The following is a 16,906-nucleotide window of genomic DNA, read 5'->3' on the forward strand; positions in this document are numbered from 1 at the left end:
TATGATGCGGAAAATGAGGCTCAGAGAGGTTAAATAGACCAGGCAAGGTCACGTAAGAGGTATCATGACCTATTAGGATGACGTCATTATCTTCCAGTGGAAAATGGACAACCTCTTAGCTTTAGTCTTTATAGTGACTTCAACATCAAATATTCAGTGGAAGTGGAATAAAATTTTATCTTTGTATTATATACATTCATAGATTTTTTTAAATTCATAGATTTGACCTTTTAAGTTTTCATCAGTTCTATTTTTAAAAGTTAAGGAAGATACACTTTGTACACGCCACAGAACATATTCTTCTTTCTTCTGAGAAGCAGCAGGGTGTAGGGGAAAAGGATTCAGGGCCCGCTGGAATTCAGTGGGGCCTGACACAGCCTTCTTGCATGCACTTTACTTTTATCATACATATATTTGTGCTAAGCCCCCTAGACCCACGTCACCTTTGTTCCCCTACAATACCTAACAGGGTCCCTAATTGTCAAAGAAAAATTGCTAAGGGCATGAGAATGTCTGTAGTCGAAACAGCAGCTCTGACAGCCCTCACATGTGCCTGAAGGTATTCAATGGAACATTAGGGCATCATATTTGGCTTTACAGAGATCAAAAAATTCTGTTTTTGATAGGAGGAGGAAGATGCCTTCTTAGTCTTTAAATTGGTTGATTTTCTTTTAAATGTTTCACTCTCAGATTTGCAGACGATTTTGTTTAAAGACAATATTGATCTGACATAGTGGTCACTAATACTGAATTAGAAATAGGAAATAATAATATGAAGTGCTTATCCTTACTTTGTTTTTCTAGCTAATTTGTGGCACTGGGTCAATGAAGCTTGCGGCCGCCTAAGTAGAAATAAGGTAAATTTAAAAGTCTTAAGTGCCTCCTTTAAGTACTGTTAACAATTTGGGGGAATTCCCTGATGGTCCAGTGGTTAGGACTTGGCGCTTTCACTGTCAGGGCCCGGGTTCCATCCCTGGTCGGGGAACTAAGATCCCACAAAAGCCGAGTGCACGAGGCCAAAAAAAAAAAAAAAAAAAAAAATTGGCTGATATAACTATTATTAGTCAAATATTGAGTCAGATTGTGAATGGGTACTTCCTTGAGAGGATGGAACCTCAAATCCCAGGATTGATCCCCACAGAGTAACCCCAAACCCAAGTCAATGCTTATCCTAAATGCTGTTTTCTTTGTATTTCATTCCATTTCTGTCATCTCTCTGACCATGTATTATTTATATTATTATTTTAGTGCCAATCTCCATTGCCTAGGACAGATTCCTGGGAGGGAAGAGCATTCACATTCCTGTACTCTGGAGTTATTTTGGTGGCTTTTAATTTTGGTATAACTTCAAAATTGTAGGAAAGCAGTGAGATAGTACAAAAAACTTCCACCTGCCCTATACTCAGATCCACCGATTGTTTATATTTTCACATTGCTTTATTATTTGCTATCTGTATGTTTGTATATGCGTATGTATATTTTTTCTCTTGAACCATTTTTTTAAAATTTATTTATTTAATTTATTTATTTTTTGGCTGCGTTGGGTCTTTGTTGCTGCGCGTGGCTTTCTCTAGTTGTGGCTAGTGGGGGCTACTCTTTGTTGCGGTGCGTGGCCTTCTCGTTGCGGTGGATTCTCTTGTTGCGGAGCACGGGCTCTAGGCGTGCGGGCTTCAGTAGCTGTGGCTCGCAGGCTCTAGAGCACAGTGTCAGTAGTTGTGGCACATGGACTTAGTTGCTCCCCGGCATGTGGGATCTTCCCGGACCAGGGCTCGAACCTGTGTCCCCTGCATTGGCAGGCGGACTCTCAACCACTGCGCCACCAGGGAAGCCCTCATGAAACATTTTAGAGTGTGTGGCAGACATCATGTTCCTCTACCCTTAAATACTCATGTAAATTTCTTAAGAACAAGGACATTCTCTTATATAACCATAGTACCTTTACCAAAATCAAAAAATTTAGTAGTGGTACAGTACTATTATATATCAATAATTTACATTTGATCTTTAAATTTCATTAATTATTCCATTATATCCTTTAGGTCTAGGTTCTTAGGTATAAAGATATATACATTTTTTAAAATTTTATTTATTTATTTTTGGCTGCGTTGGGTCTTCATTGCTGCGCGCGGGCTTTCTCTAGTTGCGGCGAGCGGGGGCTACTCTTCGTTGCGGTGCTCGGGCTTCTCATTGCGGTGGCTTTTCTTGTTGCAGAGCACGGGCTCTAGGCACGTGGGCTTCAGTAGTTGTGGCGCGTGGGCTCAGTAGTTGTGGTGCACGGGCTTAGTTGCTCCGTGGCATGTGGGATCTTCCCGGACCAGGGCTCAGACCTGTGTCCGCTGCATTGGCAGGCGGATTCTTAACCACTGTGCCACCAGGGAAGTCCCTAAAGATATATAAATTTTAAACCTTGAGCTCATACTGATTTCTCCAATTCTGGTCCCGACACTACAGGATTTATTGTAGTCTTTCTTCAGCTGTATTTGAATCTTCCCTTCTCCAACAGTAAGAAACCCAGCTCCTATTAGTCTCAGTATTTGTTTACAGGGTTTTTTAAAAATTTAGATTGAGGGATAGACAAAATCCTGTGTTCTAAAGTTATTTGGGTCAGCTCTCCCCTTGCTTCAGTGTAAACATGCTATCCCATTGGAAATGCAGTTCGATTCATCTGATTCTGGTTGTACTCTATCTGAGGGTTCTCCCCACCCCCTAATCTTAAATAACCCAAATAAAGCGACATAGTGAGTATTCCATCTGTACTTGTTACGGTGGAAATAATTACTATAAACACCATTTTCAGCCACGTTTAGCAGACCCATGTTCTAACATAGCTGGTATTAATGCTCTGCCTTCTGAATTTAAATCAGCAGGAGTCCTCAGGCAGCAATCTTAGCTGCACTCGTGTGGAAGCCCCTAGTCAGCGTGAAATCTGTGAGGGTGTCTTACTGCTGACTCTGGAACAGAAGATGTTTTCTGAAGATATGTGCTATCCTGACAGTGGAGGTGCGTGTGCAGGTGGCGGTCCCTGTGTGCCGGGAGAAGACGCTGGGATGCTCACCCTGGTCAGCGAGATTGAGCGGGACCCCTTCAGGCAGATTCCCACGGAAGACGAATACGTGGACAGGCCCCCCCCGACCCCAGACTCTATATTGTTCCTCACTCAGCCTGGAAGCACATCCACACCGCCTTTCCCTGAACCCCTGGAGGTGGGAGAGAATGACAGTCTAAGCCAGTGCTTCACTGGGACAGAGAGCTTGGTGGATTCCGAAAGCTTCCACTTCGCTGAGCCTCCGTGCAGGACTGACTGGATTCCTATGTCCTCTGAAAAGTACTTGCAAAGAGAAGTGGAGGGTGGCAATTGCCCCCACTGGGCAGCCAGCTCCAACTCTGCGGATGGCTGTGCAGGCTGCAGGAACCCTGCTAGGGAGGACCGGGAACCCCTGATGGGTTGCCCCCAAAGTGGACCCTTGCCCCAGAGCGCCTATGGCATGGGCCTTCCGCCCGAAGCAGCTGATGGGGCAGAGGCGGGAGGCCAGCCCATGGATGGGACTGATGCACGACTTCCCAGCTCCATGAGGGGAGGTCCTGGCTCTGGAGGCCCTGCCAGTGACCAGCCGCCTGCATCAGGTAAGTGACTCTGCTGGTTTCTCCCTTCTGAGCAAAAAGGCCTGATCTCTGTGCAGTATCTGGGGACAGGTGTCACATGCCGTTCAGGAGAGAGGGACGCTAACATGGGAAAAGTTCAGCTCGAGCATTTTCTCCTGATAAGCCTCTTTACAGGCTGGGTTTTGCGTCAGTCCACATGTTGGGTTTGTGGATTGTACCCCTGGGGCTCTCTCTCGTGGTTTATTCGTGCCCCATGCCCCTTTGCATTCAGGCTTCTCACAATGGGATTAGACCTCAAATCCCAGCCAGCATTGACCCCTGAAGACAATGCCAACGTTGACCGCAGGACTGGCTGAAGTCAAGGCATTCCCTCAGATTTCTGGGTTGGGGTTTTTTCTTTAAAGCGACCTAGGCCTCAAATTTCCCCCTAAAAAAGCTCCTGTAAATTTCAGGACAACAAACAAAATTGTTTAGTTAATCGTTGATTAATTAATATTTATTGAATGTAGCTTGTTGATTCTGGGCCAAATTAATGAGGCAGTGGCTGTCCTTTGATGCTTTTTATGAGAAGCCCCTTTTATAAACACTGCATAGGATATATTTATGGAACCAGGAGGATGGTTTTACAATTTAAAATCATTATAGAGATTTATTGCTGCGCCACTTCTTGAGCGTGAATAGCCCACCAGTTGTAATATTATAACTTTTTTCTGCGAAGGTAAAACATCCTCTGTTTTATTCTGTAGTTACAGGGAACTTTTCTGCTGATGGTGAGGGCTTCCTCTGGTTCTGGGGATTATTTGCTGTATTATGGGAAGGGGGTGGTCAGGGATCTCTGATAATTTTCTGAAAGCTATAGACCCTCTCTCCAGAAAAATGAATATATGCATATGTACTATTTAAGGGGCTTCACAGAATCCTCCCAAACTCCAAAACCACAAAGCCCGTACATGGACCACCTTTATCCTGGGATGCTTTTTCTTTTTCTTTCCTGCCTCTTTATTTAGACTGCCACCAGGTCTAGCAGCTGGTCTTTGAATTATTTTATAACCATGCGGTAGCTCGACCGGGCCCTAAATGGAGACTGTTTTGCCCCATGCTGATGATGGCTCCTGGCTTATTGGGTAGAACAGTGAATTTGAATCTATACTCCAAGGTTTGTAGTTTTGCTGCAACTACACAGATTCACTGATGTGTAAATTCTCTATCAGTTCTCAGTCAAACTGAAAGGAGGAGGTGGGCTTGGGGATATTTTTCAAAGAACTGATGTGTTTTTCCTCCAGAAAACCTCAACTTTTTTTTTTCAAAGATTTTAAGTAATTTCCATGTCTAAAAGTTTGGCTCTATGGTTCGTTTGTATTGTTCTCTTTCTTTTCTACAGGTTAATTTTCTTCCCACTGGTTGCACACACAGAGAGAACATGAGTATTTGGGGGCGTGGGGAGGAGGGAGGCGGAACCTCAGTTTGGCAGCTGCCACGTCTTGTGACATTGCCAGGGGGCAGACCTGTTTTTCAGTTGCTAACATCAGGAAGGTGATGTTTGCTGCTGTGTGAAAAGCAGCAGCAGTTCTTGGAAGAACAGCACTGGCCAAAGTGAAAGAGATCAATTTTTTCGTAGTGTCATGAAATCAAAAAGGTGGATCCGAGCTCTCCTATAAGGAGTTAAAGCAGTGCCCATCTCTGCTTTTTTTATCTTTTTTTTCTCCAGCACTAAACGTCTAGGAATGGAAAGAAGAAAAAAAAAAAAAGTGTGTCATCAACTAAGTGGTATTAATTTGCAAAAAGTTTACACTGCTTTTTTCTGTCTTAATTTGGTGCTCAGCCATGTAAAACATCCGCAGAGAGTTGCCAGCAAGTGGGCCAAATTCACGTTCGCCTGAGGAGAAGTAGCAGCCAGACTGATTTTTGAGGCTGTGCAGGTCTCTCCATAATTACTTCTACATAAACAGGCCTTCTGATTCCTGGTCAAAATAGCACTTTCTCATTATTGCTTTTTTTGTTGTTGTTGTTGGGCGGTACGCGGGCCTCTCACTGCTGTGGCCTCTCCCACCGCGGAGCACAGGCTCCGGACGCGCAGGCTCAGCGGCCATGGCTCACGGGCCCAGCCGCTCCACGGCATGTGGGATCCTCCCGGACCGGGGCGCGAACCCGTGTCCCCTGCATCGGCAGGCGGACTCTCAACCACTGCGCCACCAGGGAAGCCCTGCTTTTTTTTTTTTTTTAATTGTCATAGTTTATCTTCTATAAAATGTGTGAAAGAGGATGGAGCTTGGGTGGGGTTAATCCTACATGATCTCCTGAAAGCCAGTGTGCTCTCAGGACTTGAAGGAGGTGACCTTTTTAATTGGCTTTTGGATTTTTATATGTGAGTATTTAAGAAGAAAAACACTTACCACCAAATCAAGTGGTTTCTGCAGAAATGACAGACAGGGTTGGGCGCCACCTAAGTAGGGAAAAGTGTCTCCTTTGCACCCAGCTTCCTTTTGAAGAGGATGATTGTTCTTCAGACAGCTCCACAAGCCTATCTTTCAAAAATAATACCCGACGGTAAGTCTGTGTTAGCAGTGTCACAGCTCTTAAAGCACAAGGAGGGTTATCAGCAAAAACCAATGAAAGGGGAAAACATACTTGTGGTTTTGTTTTGCGTAACCATGTCTTGATTTACGTCTTAAATTATCCTGATGACATGATGGTGGTTACCTTGGTTACAAGCCCTTTCACCTGGAGTTTGGAGAATTCTGTGTCTAGAAAATGATGTCATGTGAAAGAACAACTTCTTAAGATTAATGTGTCACTAGTTGGCCTGTGACTTGCTTCTGGCTCCTGAGATCACTGAATTGGTTCAGACACTTCTGAACTGGAAAGAGGTGTTTGTTCCCAGGGCCCACAACGATTCTCCATGAGCACCAGCTACATGATTCTCTATCAAATCTTTATTGAGGGTCCACTGAGACACGGAGACTTGGAAAAGCTTGGAAAACAAGTAGGGATTGGTGCTAGGGAATGGACAACACAGAAAGAATCAATAATTTGAGAAAGCAAGGCCCTCCGTGGCCAGCCTCCCTAACCTGCAGCCTGTTGGTCCTCTTCACCTGCTCACCCACCTAAGTTTGGCCAACGCCAGCCTCAGCCATTTTTAGAGGGAATCTCTCACTTTCCTGCTTCTGCACTGTGACAGGCCTCCCCTAGTGTGGCCACCCTGTCCCCGCACGGTCCCCTTTTTCCAGAGCACCCAGCTCCTCCTGACCTTCAAGTCCCAGCCCAAATGCTGCTTCCTAAACCAGGGATGCACGTTGGCTGCCTGGGTGGCCACTCTCCCCTTCCGTGCCCTCGGCAGCCCCTCGTAATTCGTCTTGGCATCTTTCTCACCGAGCCCAGCACACTCATACCTTTATCAACAGCCGTCTCTAGGCAGCCACGAACAGTTAGTTGGTAGGAATTGCCGTGACCTTCACCACTCCCGATCTTCCTAGTCTCTCCCGTGGCAGCTTACTCACAGTATAAGTGAATAAATGTTCATAAGCTCATTCATTCATTCCTCCATCCATCCAGTCATGAATAACTAAAGGAATAAGAGCCCATGGCTTCCCGTTTGTTCCCTAACTCACTCTCAGCCTCCTACCTCTTCGGTCTGTTCAGGGGAGCAGGGGGCCAGGCAGGGGATGGAAGGATGGCCGCTAGCTGTCCCGGGCAGACTTAGGTGTCCTGGGCAGAGGAGGCAGAGATGGCAGAAAAAAGGGTGCGCTGGTCCATCCAAGTGGCATAGACACACCTAGGCTAATGCCTGGGAGCCAAGGGCACTGGAGGATGAGGGCACCCGCCTGACTCCCACGTCCCCCACCCTTGGTCTCCCATCTCTGGGCCCCACCCCGTCCTGAAATGACTATTCTTGACCATCCACTTCCATCCTGAAAGACAGATAAACGTTCTCTTACCCCAGTTTTCTTCCCCTTCCTCCCCTCCCCCTGAGCAAAGGACAGTCCTCTGTTTCTAACTTTCTTCTCTCTCCTGTTGCAATGCCATTCACTAACTTGTGTTTGACTTTTAGCGAAGTATCGTAAGGGCAGGTATTAGCTCACTGATTCTATAAGTTAAAAATATTTTTAATTCAGTTATTTGGTAATAAAATTCAGCATTCATTGATGCTAAAGGTCAATGCATTATTTCAAAATATAAGAAAAATTTGTTCACTGTATCTTTTAGTTTAGCCCTACTTCCCTTCCTTCTGTTCTAATGGGGCTCATTTTGGAAGGGTTTCATTTGTGAGCCATTCTAAGTAATTTTCAAGCATGATTCAGAATGGAACTATTAAATACTGTTTCCCTTCCCAAATCATCATAGACGCGGTTTCTTCCAAATGCCTGAAACAGATCTTGCATTTCCATAAAAAGGAAAATCACATGATAAGCATATGGGTTAAATATAAAATAAGTTTTTAAAAAATTCCAAAAGAACCCAATATAGCCTCGGTAATTTGAGTGGATTTGTGTATATTTTTAGTTCTTTTCCTTGGAAGAAAATCTACATGACAATTGGGTGATATTATTTGCTATAGTTCTTGTGATTTAATATTCATACGTTACGCATTTTAAACAACATAATAAGCCTTTGAGAAGACAAGTATGCATTACCTTGCTTAAAAAATGTAAATTGTGTCAAGGATTGAGTTCTTAAAAGGAATTTTGTTCTGTCTGCAGGAGAAATAGGGATTCCACGGGGCCTGCTATGCAAAGCAGGGACTTAGCAAACTATAAACATCTTTCTGGTCATGATGAGACACTTCATTTATTCATTGTTTCTGTTGACTTAAAATGCTATTTTTAACTCTCTCAAGTGACCTGAAAATTTTTCTAGCCAAGTCACATTAAATATTAATATTAAGCCAACCAACCCATCTTAAATGTTAGAAACTCTTCAGATTTTCTAATTTAATAAAAACCCTCATGTCATGTTCGTTCTCAAATCATCCTGTTGGGCAGCCTTCACATAGAAGTCTGTCAATCCGCTTGTGTTCAGAGACACATTAAGCCTGTTCTGACATCCTGAAGGTTGCATTTTTATCAATGACATTACAGGTATTAGTTACCAGGTGCTGGCTAAGTGCTTCGTGTAGGTATTACCTTCCCACTTCCTCACAGGATTCCTATGGGCAAGTTCCTCGCCCAGGACCACACAGCAAGTCAGCGATGAAACCATGACTCAACTATCTGATTCTGAAGGCTATGCCTTCAACCATGGCACTGTCTCCCCATAAATCAGTGCCAATGTTAACTGATTTCATTTGTTTACCGTGCGCTGGAGAATCCTCAGTGTGCTGTAGAATAAGGGCAAACTCGGGCTGGGATCATTGGCTACTCAGGCTGAGCACAGGGCAGTGGCCAGGCCAGGCCCAGAAGGTTCCATGGGAAGGGGCGCTAGTGTCGGTGCAGGAGGTGATGGCTGCTTTGGCCTCTGAGTCCCCTTTCTTCTGCCAACTGTCTCAGGAAGTTACTGTTTTCACTGTCACCGGTTCTTTTGGGAGGAAAGCTCTTTCTTCCACGTGCCTCCAACCCCATCTTTTTTTTGAAAGTAAGATAAAATTAAAATAAATGCCAGAGGCAGAGGGAAGTGATGGGCCTGGCTTCGCTCGTATTCCCAGAGGTCTGTGGACTAATGGGACCTATGAAAGCCTTAAGCCTTCTTAAGTCATCTTGGACAAGCCTCATGCACCCCACCCCTCCCTTTCCACATTCCCCCCTTAGCCAGCCACCAGCAAGGGAGAAGGTCTCCCCTGACATCAGAACGTCCTGGGGTTTCCTTGGCTCTCAGTGGAGAGGGCTACCCCTTCCGGGCGTGTACCAGCTGCGGAAACCCCGGCAACCATGCTGATGAGGGGGCCCGCAGCACCCACCTTGCTCACACGGGGTCCTTTTGACTCGCCATCCCAGGGCCTTGCCCTCTCAGGTCTGTTCACACAACCGTGTAAAACCCTCTGAAAGGCAGAAAGCTGATTTCAAGGAATGATTGCTTGTAAACAAGGACAGTTCAGGACTGAGGCGTAATACAGGATAAGGATACCACCAACTCATTCAAAACCTTGACCTACTCTAGTGCTACATTCAGCTAGCTGCTTACTTGCATGATGAGAAATGAGACGGTGGGGGATTTGTGTAGTTCCATAGATGGGTGTTCAAACCGGAGACCGTCAGAATGGTGGATTATTTCAGCAAAGAAAATAAAAGTTGGTTAGATTGCTAGAGGTAAGTGCCCTTTCAGTCTTCAAGGTATTTTGAAGTCCTTCAGCAAGACAGGGTTGGAAAGATAACAGGACCGCTCAGTACATTTCCCGAATCTCGTTTCCTGGGGAGTTCCATGAGTACAAACATTACATTCTGGGAGTAATAATGCCAGCGCTGCACCCGTGAGGAATTCTGTGCTATTTCCCAAGCATTTTCAAATCCACTGTCTCGTTTGACCCTATGCCATCCTGCTGGCTGTTCACGCATTCATTTATTCATTCATTTATCATATGCCTGCTCTGGGCGGCTGCACGCTGCCAGGCTAGCTGGGCTTGAAAACTGATGCTCGTTTCATAAAGAGCAGACCGAGTTGTTAGGTAGTTTGTCCTAATTCCACCGCTAGTGGAGGCCGAGCCAGGGCAGGACCAGAGCTTTCAGGGTCCTGCACTCTCCTCTGTCCCAACCCCATTTCTGTCCCTCCTGTGCTCGGGCAGCCACTGAAACCACCACCCTTTTAGTCACCAGTCATGCTCTTCAGAGAGTGAAACACCACTCTAAGCTGCTAAAACCTCTTTGCTATTGAAGTTGAGACAGGTGAGACTAGGATGCCGTGGATGTTAGTAGATTACTTGCAGGTGAGTCTGTATTGTGACGAGGCTGCAGAAAGAAGACTGTTAGACAGTTTTCATCCCTAAAGCCATGTCGGTCAGTAGAGGGGGAAAAAGAAGCAAGCCTGGAATGCTCACATGCGGTGGAACTGCAAGCTGGTGTTTGTAATGCAGCCAGCCTGGCACAGAGGGAGCATGCAGTAAATTCTGGATTTGAGGTGTTCCATCACTATTAGTATTATAATAGTGATCTAGCTTAATCTTAGTCTAGATTCACTTAACCATAGATTAGCCCACATCCTCCTAACCTCTGTAGAGTGACCTGACGGAAGCCGACAGCACACTGATTACTCACAACTAATGGGTCACTCTAGGACACCCCGGACCCGCCCAGAGAACGGCCGCGCTTAACTAAAATCCATAGGTCTGCCCAGTCCTATGAGTGTGAGCTGATCCTGCTGTAATTTAAAACTTTAACTGTTGTATTAACTGGTTAAAAAAAAAATGAAGTTGATAAGCATGAGAATTATTTCTATGAAACTATTAAGTGCTTCAGGAAGATTCAGAGAATGAGCTGCTACAATCTTTTTGCTGTTGAAGTTGAGAGGGTGAGGTGATGAAAGGTTGAGGCGATAAAACTCTAGAAGGATTCTGCACTTAAGACTGCTTGGCAGCTGGCTTGGTTCTCATTTCACTTTAAAGAAACCAAAAGGAGATCGGAGGCAAAGCCTGACAGGTATAATTGATACAGTCAGCAGACCTTTTCTCAAAGGGACAAGCCTCAGTTCTCCATCAGAAAGTGGGTGTTGAAAGTTTTATAGCAGGTGGCAAGTGGCTTGAACACCAGGGAAACATATCATAGAGTCCACATTTTAGGAGCACCGGTGGGTAGCCTCTGCAACTCAAGAGTTTTACCAAACGTTGAGTTCTTTATCAATAGAGAAAATTAGATCGGCAAATGTCTCTGCAATATCGAAACATGTCCAACTTATAAGATGTTACCTCCAAAAAGAGTAACATTAAATTAGAGCATCAGTGAGGGGGAGAGGGGGGAAACAGAGCAGCACTCCTTATAGCTATCTGCCACCTGCTACAAAGTTTCTAGAGCCCGGTGAAAAGTGAATATATGAAGCTCCTTGTGCAAAAATTAGTCAGAATTTCAAGATGATGACAACAGAACATTAAACAAGCACGGGGCCCTTCTGAGCACAGGGCCCTGTGCGACTGCACAAGTCACATGCCCCTGAAGATGGCTCTGCTGTCACTTACTGTTACTGGCAAATAAGTAGAGCTTTTTAAAGTTTAGTCTGCACCAGTTTACTACTCTCATAAAAGACAGTGTGAATGGAACAGACTTGAACTTGATCGAAGGTAGTTTTTGTCATTAATTGTACTTTCGATGAAGAAACACATGAAGAATAAAATTGAGAATCTCATATTCTTTCTAGGTAGCTTTTCTTTACATCCTAATCGGCAGGAATTTAAAGGCCTTTTTTCGGTCCTCCCCTCCCTACTGTGCTCCCCGCAAGAATAATATTCTTGATCCAGTCTGTGGATCGAAGAATTATGAAATGTTTAAATATACTTCTTAGGAAAAAGGGTTTGAGTTCCATTTTGGAAAAAAAAATAGAAAATAAGGATATCGATCCTATAGAATATATCAAAAACATATTGTTGACCATGAGGCAAAGGCATGGAATGAAATTTTTTTTTTTTTTTTTTGGTTTTTTGGCTGCACGGCATGTGGGATGTTAGTTCCCCGAGCAGGGATCAAACCCACGCCCCTTATGTTGGAAGCGTGGAGTCTTAACCACTGGACCGCCAGGGAACTCCCCTGGAATGAAATTCTTAAAGAAGAAAAGTTTAACACAAAATCTTGATGTGTAAGATAATGGTTAAAAAAAAAATGGGTTTTTATCTGAGTTCAGACAAACTGAAGATTCTGATGAGGAAGGTAAACAACAATGCAGTCATGATGATGATTTGTTGGAAAATACAATTGTAAATGATGGAGAAATTATATATACCATGACATAAACAGATAAATCCATGTGAAGAGGACAAAAAAGATATTAAATTCAAGACCATAAATCAATCACGCAGTGGCTAGCACTGCCCTGTGTGTAGGTTTACACGATACTGAAGAACAACAGAAGCATGTTGTTCTTCAATGTTGTAATAATAAAAAGCTAAAGGAATTATACCAAGAAAAAAATCATACTTTAAAGCAACTTAAATTTGCTGCTCTTATTAAATAATCATGGTATTTTATTTTTTATTTTATTTTTTATTTGTTTTTAATTTTTAAACACAGGACATTTTAAATTGGAATATGGTTTATGGTATACACATATTATTTTTGATTTCTCACTTTGACTTTTTCTGTTAACTAGCGATCCCTCAACTAGGAAGACTTCTCCTGTGTTAGTTGTTATCACTCATGCTTCTGCTGCTACAGCAGAGACCTTAAATCAGCGGTTAGTAGGTTAGTAGTTGCTGAGGTACTTGAAAAAGTCATTTACGAGTTCACCTCTTCAACATCTTTTTAAACTTAAAACATATAACTTGCATTCACACCTTGATTTTTTAGTATAGGGACATATGTGTTGGCTGAATATAGTTTCCTGAGCCTTTTTCACGTTAACCACACCATCTTAATTTCCAGGCATAACAAGTCTGAATGCAAACTCCTTCTGCATTTTTAAAATCTCTTTTTCATTTTTTCTTTTAACAGCTGCCTTGTCCACGCCACCACACACCAGTTCAGCAGCTTGCTGACGTCTTTTGTTTTGCGTTTAGTGGCTCACATTTATTTGGGTCCTTGCAAAGCATTCACTTTAGTTTTCTTAGAAACATTTGCCTCTTTTCACACTTACTTACATTTCACAACTTTACATAAAGATACAGACAGACCTTGGAGACTCTGCAGGTTCAGTTCCAGACCACCGCGATAAAGCAAACACCACGATAAAGTGAGTCACACGAATTTTTTTGGTTTCCCAGTGCATATAAATTTATGTTTATACTGTAGTCTATTAGGTGTGCAATGGCATGTCTAAAAAAATAATGTACATATTCAGTTTTAAAATACTTTATTGCCAAAAATGCTAACCGTCATCTGACAATGTAGGGGTGCCACAGACCTTCAACTTGTAAAAAATGCAGTATTTTCAAAGCACAATAAACCCAAGAGCAAGAAAATGAGGTACGCTTGTATGTCATTAGATTTCCTAATAGGTTCAACTAGTTAAAAACAGACTTAAGAACTAACTTGGTAACTGGTGAGAGCAGAAAGACATAGGCATAATAGAGAGTAGACCTGTAGCACAGAGTACGCTCGATGTTACGAGCAACTGTCTACGTTTTTTTTAATTTTTATTTTATATTGGAGGATAGTTAATTCAGTGTTGTATTAGTTTCAGGTGTATGGCAAAGTGATTCAGTTATGCATATACATATATCTATTCTCTTTCAAATTCTTTCCCAATTTAGGTTATTGCAAACATTGAGTAGAGTTATGTATGCTATACAGTAGGTCTCTGTTGGTTATCTATTTTAAATATAGTAGTGTGTATATGTCAATCCCAGACCCCCAATTTATCCCCCCCTCCACCTTTCCCCTTTGGTAACCATAAGTTTGTTTTCTAAGTCTATGAGTCTGTTTCTGTTTTGTAAACAAGTTCATTTGTATCTTTTTTAGATTCCACATTTAAGTGATATCATATGATATTTGTCTTTCTCTGACTTAACTTCACTTAGTATGATAATCTCTAGGTCCATCCATGTCGCTGCAAATGGCATTATTTCATTCTTTTTAATGGCCGAGTAATATTCCATTGTATATATGTACCACAATGGATTTTCTTTATCCATTCATCTGTTGATGGACATTTAGGTTGTTTCCATGTCTTGGCTCTTGTAAACAGCACTGCAGTGAACATTGGGGGTGCATGTATCCTTTCCAACCATAGTTTTCTCTGGATATATGCCCAGGAGTGGGATGGCTGGATCATGTCTGTGTATTTTAGAGGGAATGGAGAACATGGGCAAATAGCATTATTTCATTCTTTTTAATGGCCGAGTAATATTCCATTGTATATATGTACCACAATGGATTTTCTTTATCCATTCATCTGTTGATGGACATTTAGGTTGTTTCCATGTCTTGGCTCTTGTAAACAGCACTGCAGTGAACATTGGGGGTGCATGTATCCTTTCCAACCATAGTTTTCTCTGGATATATGCCCAGGAGTGGGATGGCTGGATCATGTCTGTGTATTTTAGAGGGAATGGAGAACATGGGTCAATCTGACTAGTGAATGGAATACTAGCTGTACTTGCCCAAGTCGCTTGGGGGAATTAATAGGCAAATAAATCCCTGCCACCACCCATCTAGGAACATCCCCAATACAACTGCCAACGGGAGAAAGAGCGTGAGTCACAAATCCTCCCTTGTGACTTACAATTTGTTGCTCATATTTGAAATCTGTTTTCATTGAAATCCCTGTAATGGGCCACTGTGCCTGTCTCAGGATCTCTGAAGGTACCCTGTGGGTGGAGGGAAGGCTCCTGGTATTTCCTGTATGCTGTTGGTATTTCAGTCAGACCATCCAAAATATGCCTTCCACATTTGGGAGAAATCTCTTCATGGAGAGTAATGACAGAAACGATTTTATTTGTGTGAGTTATTATTAAGCTTTGTCACAACAGAGAAGAAAAAAAAAAAGATGAGGTTAATAGTGAGGCACTGTTTTTATGTTCACCTTCCCTGGTCAGACTGAAAGATTCTGCTTGTGATGCTGAGTTTTGGGGCATTTCTGCATCTGCTTTTGGTTTGTGGCATTTATTTTCACCTGGCTCATTTGTAGAGCATCAGTCTTTAACATAGGAGAACAAGACGTAGTAGGTTTCCTAACATTTGTTGAACTTTCTATTTGTTTTTCAAAAGGCCCACTAATTAAAGACTGGCTAAATCCAGTCACCCACAAAAAGTGATGCTAGGACCCCCTGAGGACAAAACACCTCCCAGGGATCAGAAGGAAAGAGTGATTTGTAAGATTGTTTTTGTTTGGTTGGTTGGCTTTTCTCCATTTTAGTCTTGTGAATCTCTTTTTTTTCTAGGAGTTTAAAAAAGTGTTAAGGAAATTAATTTCTGCTAAATACTGTGCCCGGGTGGCCCCATGGCCCTCCAGGGCTGAGCTTAGGGACCTCTCCAGGGAGGGTGAAAAGATGTGAAAAAGTCTAGTCACAGAGGAGGCTGGGCTGCGGTGGGCTCCAGGGTCCTAACAGGCAGCAACCTTCGCTCCAGCCTTTGCTTCCCTTCCTGATGCATTTGACCATTGCTGAGCCATTGGCTGTGTTTGCTGCGTATCCATCACGTGCGCACACCCTTTTGCAACATCTGAATCCCGTCTGCGATTCTGCGATGCGGGCGGGGTCTCCTGCCAGTGTCCCCCGAGGTCAATGTGGCCAGCGACAAAACTTGAGGATGGCCCACTGTCTTGCTCCTCTTCCCTCGTCTTCTTTCTCTCTCCCTCAGTCAGGCCTGGTGAGACGGCAAAGGAAGGAACCACGGGGAGTGCCCCATGCATTTGAGGGGACGGGTGGGTGAGGAAGGGCCGCCCGTGAGAGGGCCGGGGCGCCAGCCCCCCTCCATTCATTAGGAAACTTTCCTCTCACAAGACCAAGTTCTCGCCCAGAACTGATGACTCACCCTCTGCGTGTTCTCTCTTCCTCTCCCCTTGTAGGAAATGTGACTGGAAACAGTAACTCCACGTTTATTTCCAGCGGGCAGGTGATGAATTTCAAGGGCGACATCATCGTGGTCTACGTCAGTCAGAATTCGCAGGAGGGTCCGGCGGGGCCGGGCGGCGGCGCGGGGGAGCCGGTGGGCCGCCCGGTGCAGGAGGAGAGCCCGCCGTGCTGCGACTCGTTCGCCGGCCTCGGGCCGCGCTTCCCGGACACGTGCGCCGGCCTCGAGGTGGGCCCGGGGCTGCAGGAGCGAGGCGCCCCCGGGCCCGGCAAGGCCTCGCGGCCGGTGCAGGAGCAGGGGGAGGCCGAGGCCGGCGCGCCCGAGACGCGGCGCTGAGCAGCCGAGAACCCGCTGCGGTTGCAGCCGGGCGGGCGCGGAGCTGTGGGCCTTCCAGCCCGCCCTCCGCACCGCGCACGTCGGGAGCCGCGTCCCAGCTGACGACGACGCCGCGCACCCCCGTCTGGGCGGGGCTGAGGGCGGGGCCAGGGATGGGGCGGGGCCGTGGCCCCAGAGGTGTGCCTTTGAGCCCCTCCGTTGGGTACACCTGCGTCAAATGACCGGACGTTCTTTATCCATCTTGTTCTCAATAGAATCGGGGACTTTAAAAACAAACAAGCAAACAAAAGTACATTTGTTATTACTACTCACTTCCATCCACAGTCACGTGTCAACTAATTGCACAGGTACATGTTGCTCTCTTCGGTTACTCCACTTTTTACCTCCTT

General features: G+C 44.5%; 1 protein-coding gene across 1 annotated transcript in view; it reads left to right on the forward strand.

The window, feature by feature from the left end:
- TNFRSF11A (TNF receptor superfamily member 11a) overlaps positions 1 to 16,517 on the forward strand; it is a 53,910-nt gene extending 37,393 nt beyond the window's left edge. The window contains exons 8-10 of the mRNA XM_028479950.1: positions 805 to 857; positions 2,865 to 3,624; positions 16,177 to 16,517. Coding sequence (XP_028335751.1) covers positions 805 to 857; positions 2,865 to 3,624; positions 16,177 to 16,517 — 1,154 coding nt within the window. The remainder of the gene's footprint in view (positions 1 to 804; positions 858 to 2,864; positions 3,625 to 16,176) is intronic.
- The last annotated feature ends 389 nt before the right edge of the window (positions 16,518 to 16,906 follow it).

This window comes from Physeter macrocephalus, chromosome 19, assembly GCF_002837175.3.
Source record: "Physeter macrocephalus isolate SW-GA chromosome 19, ASM283717v5, whole genome shotgun sequence".
Lineage (NCBI taxonomy): Eukaryota > Metazoa > Chordata > Mammalia > Artiodactyla > Physeteridae > Physeter > Physeter macrocephalus.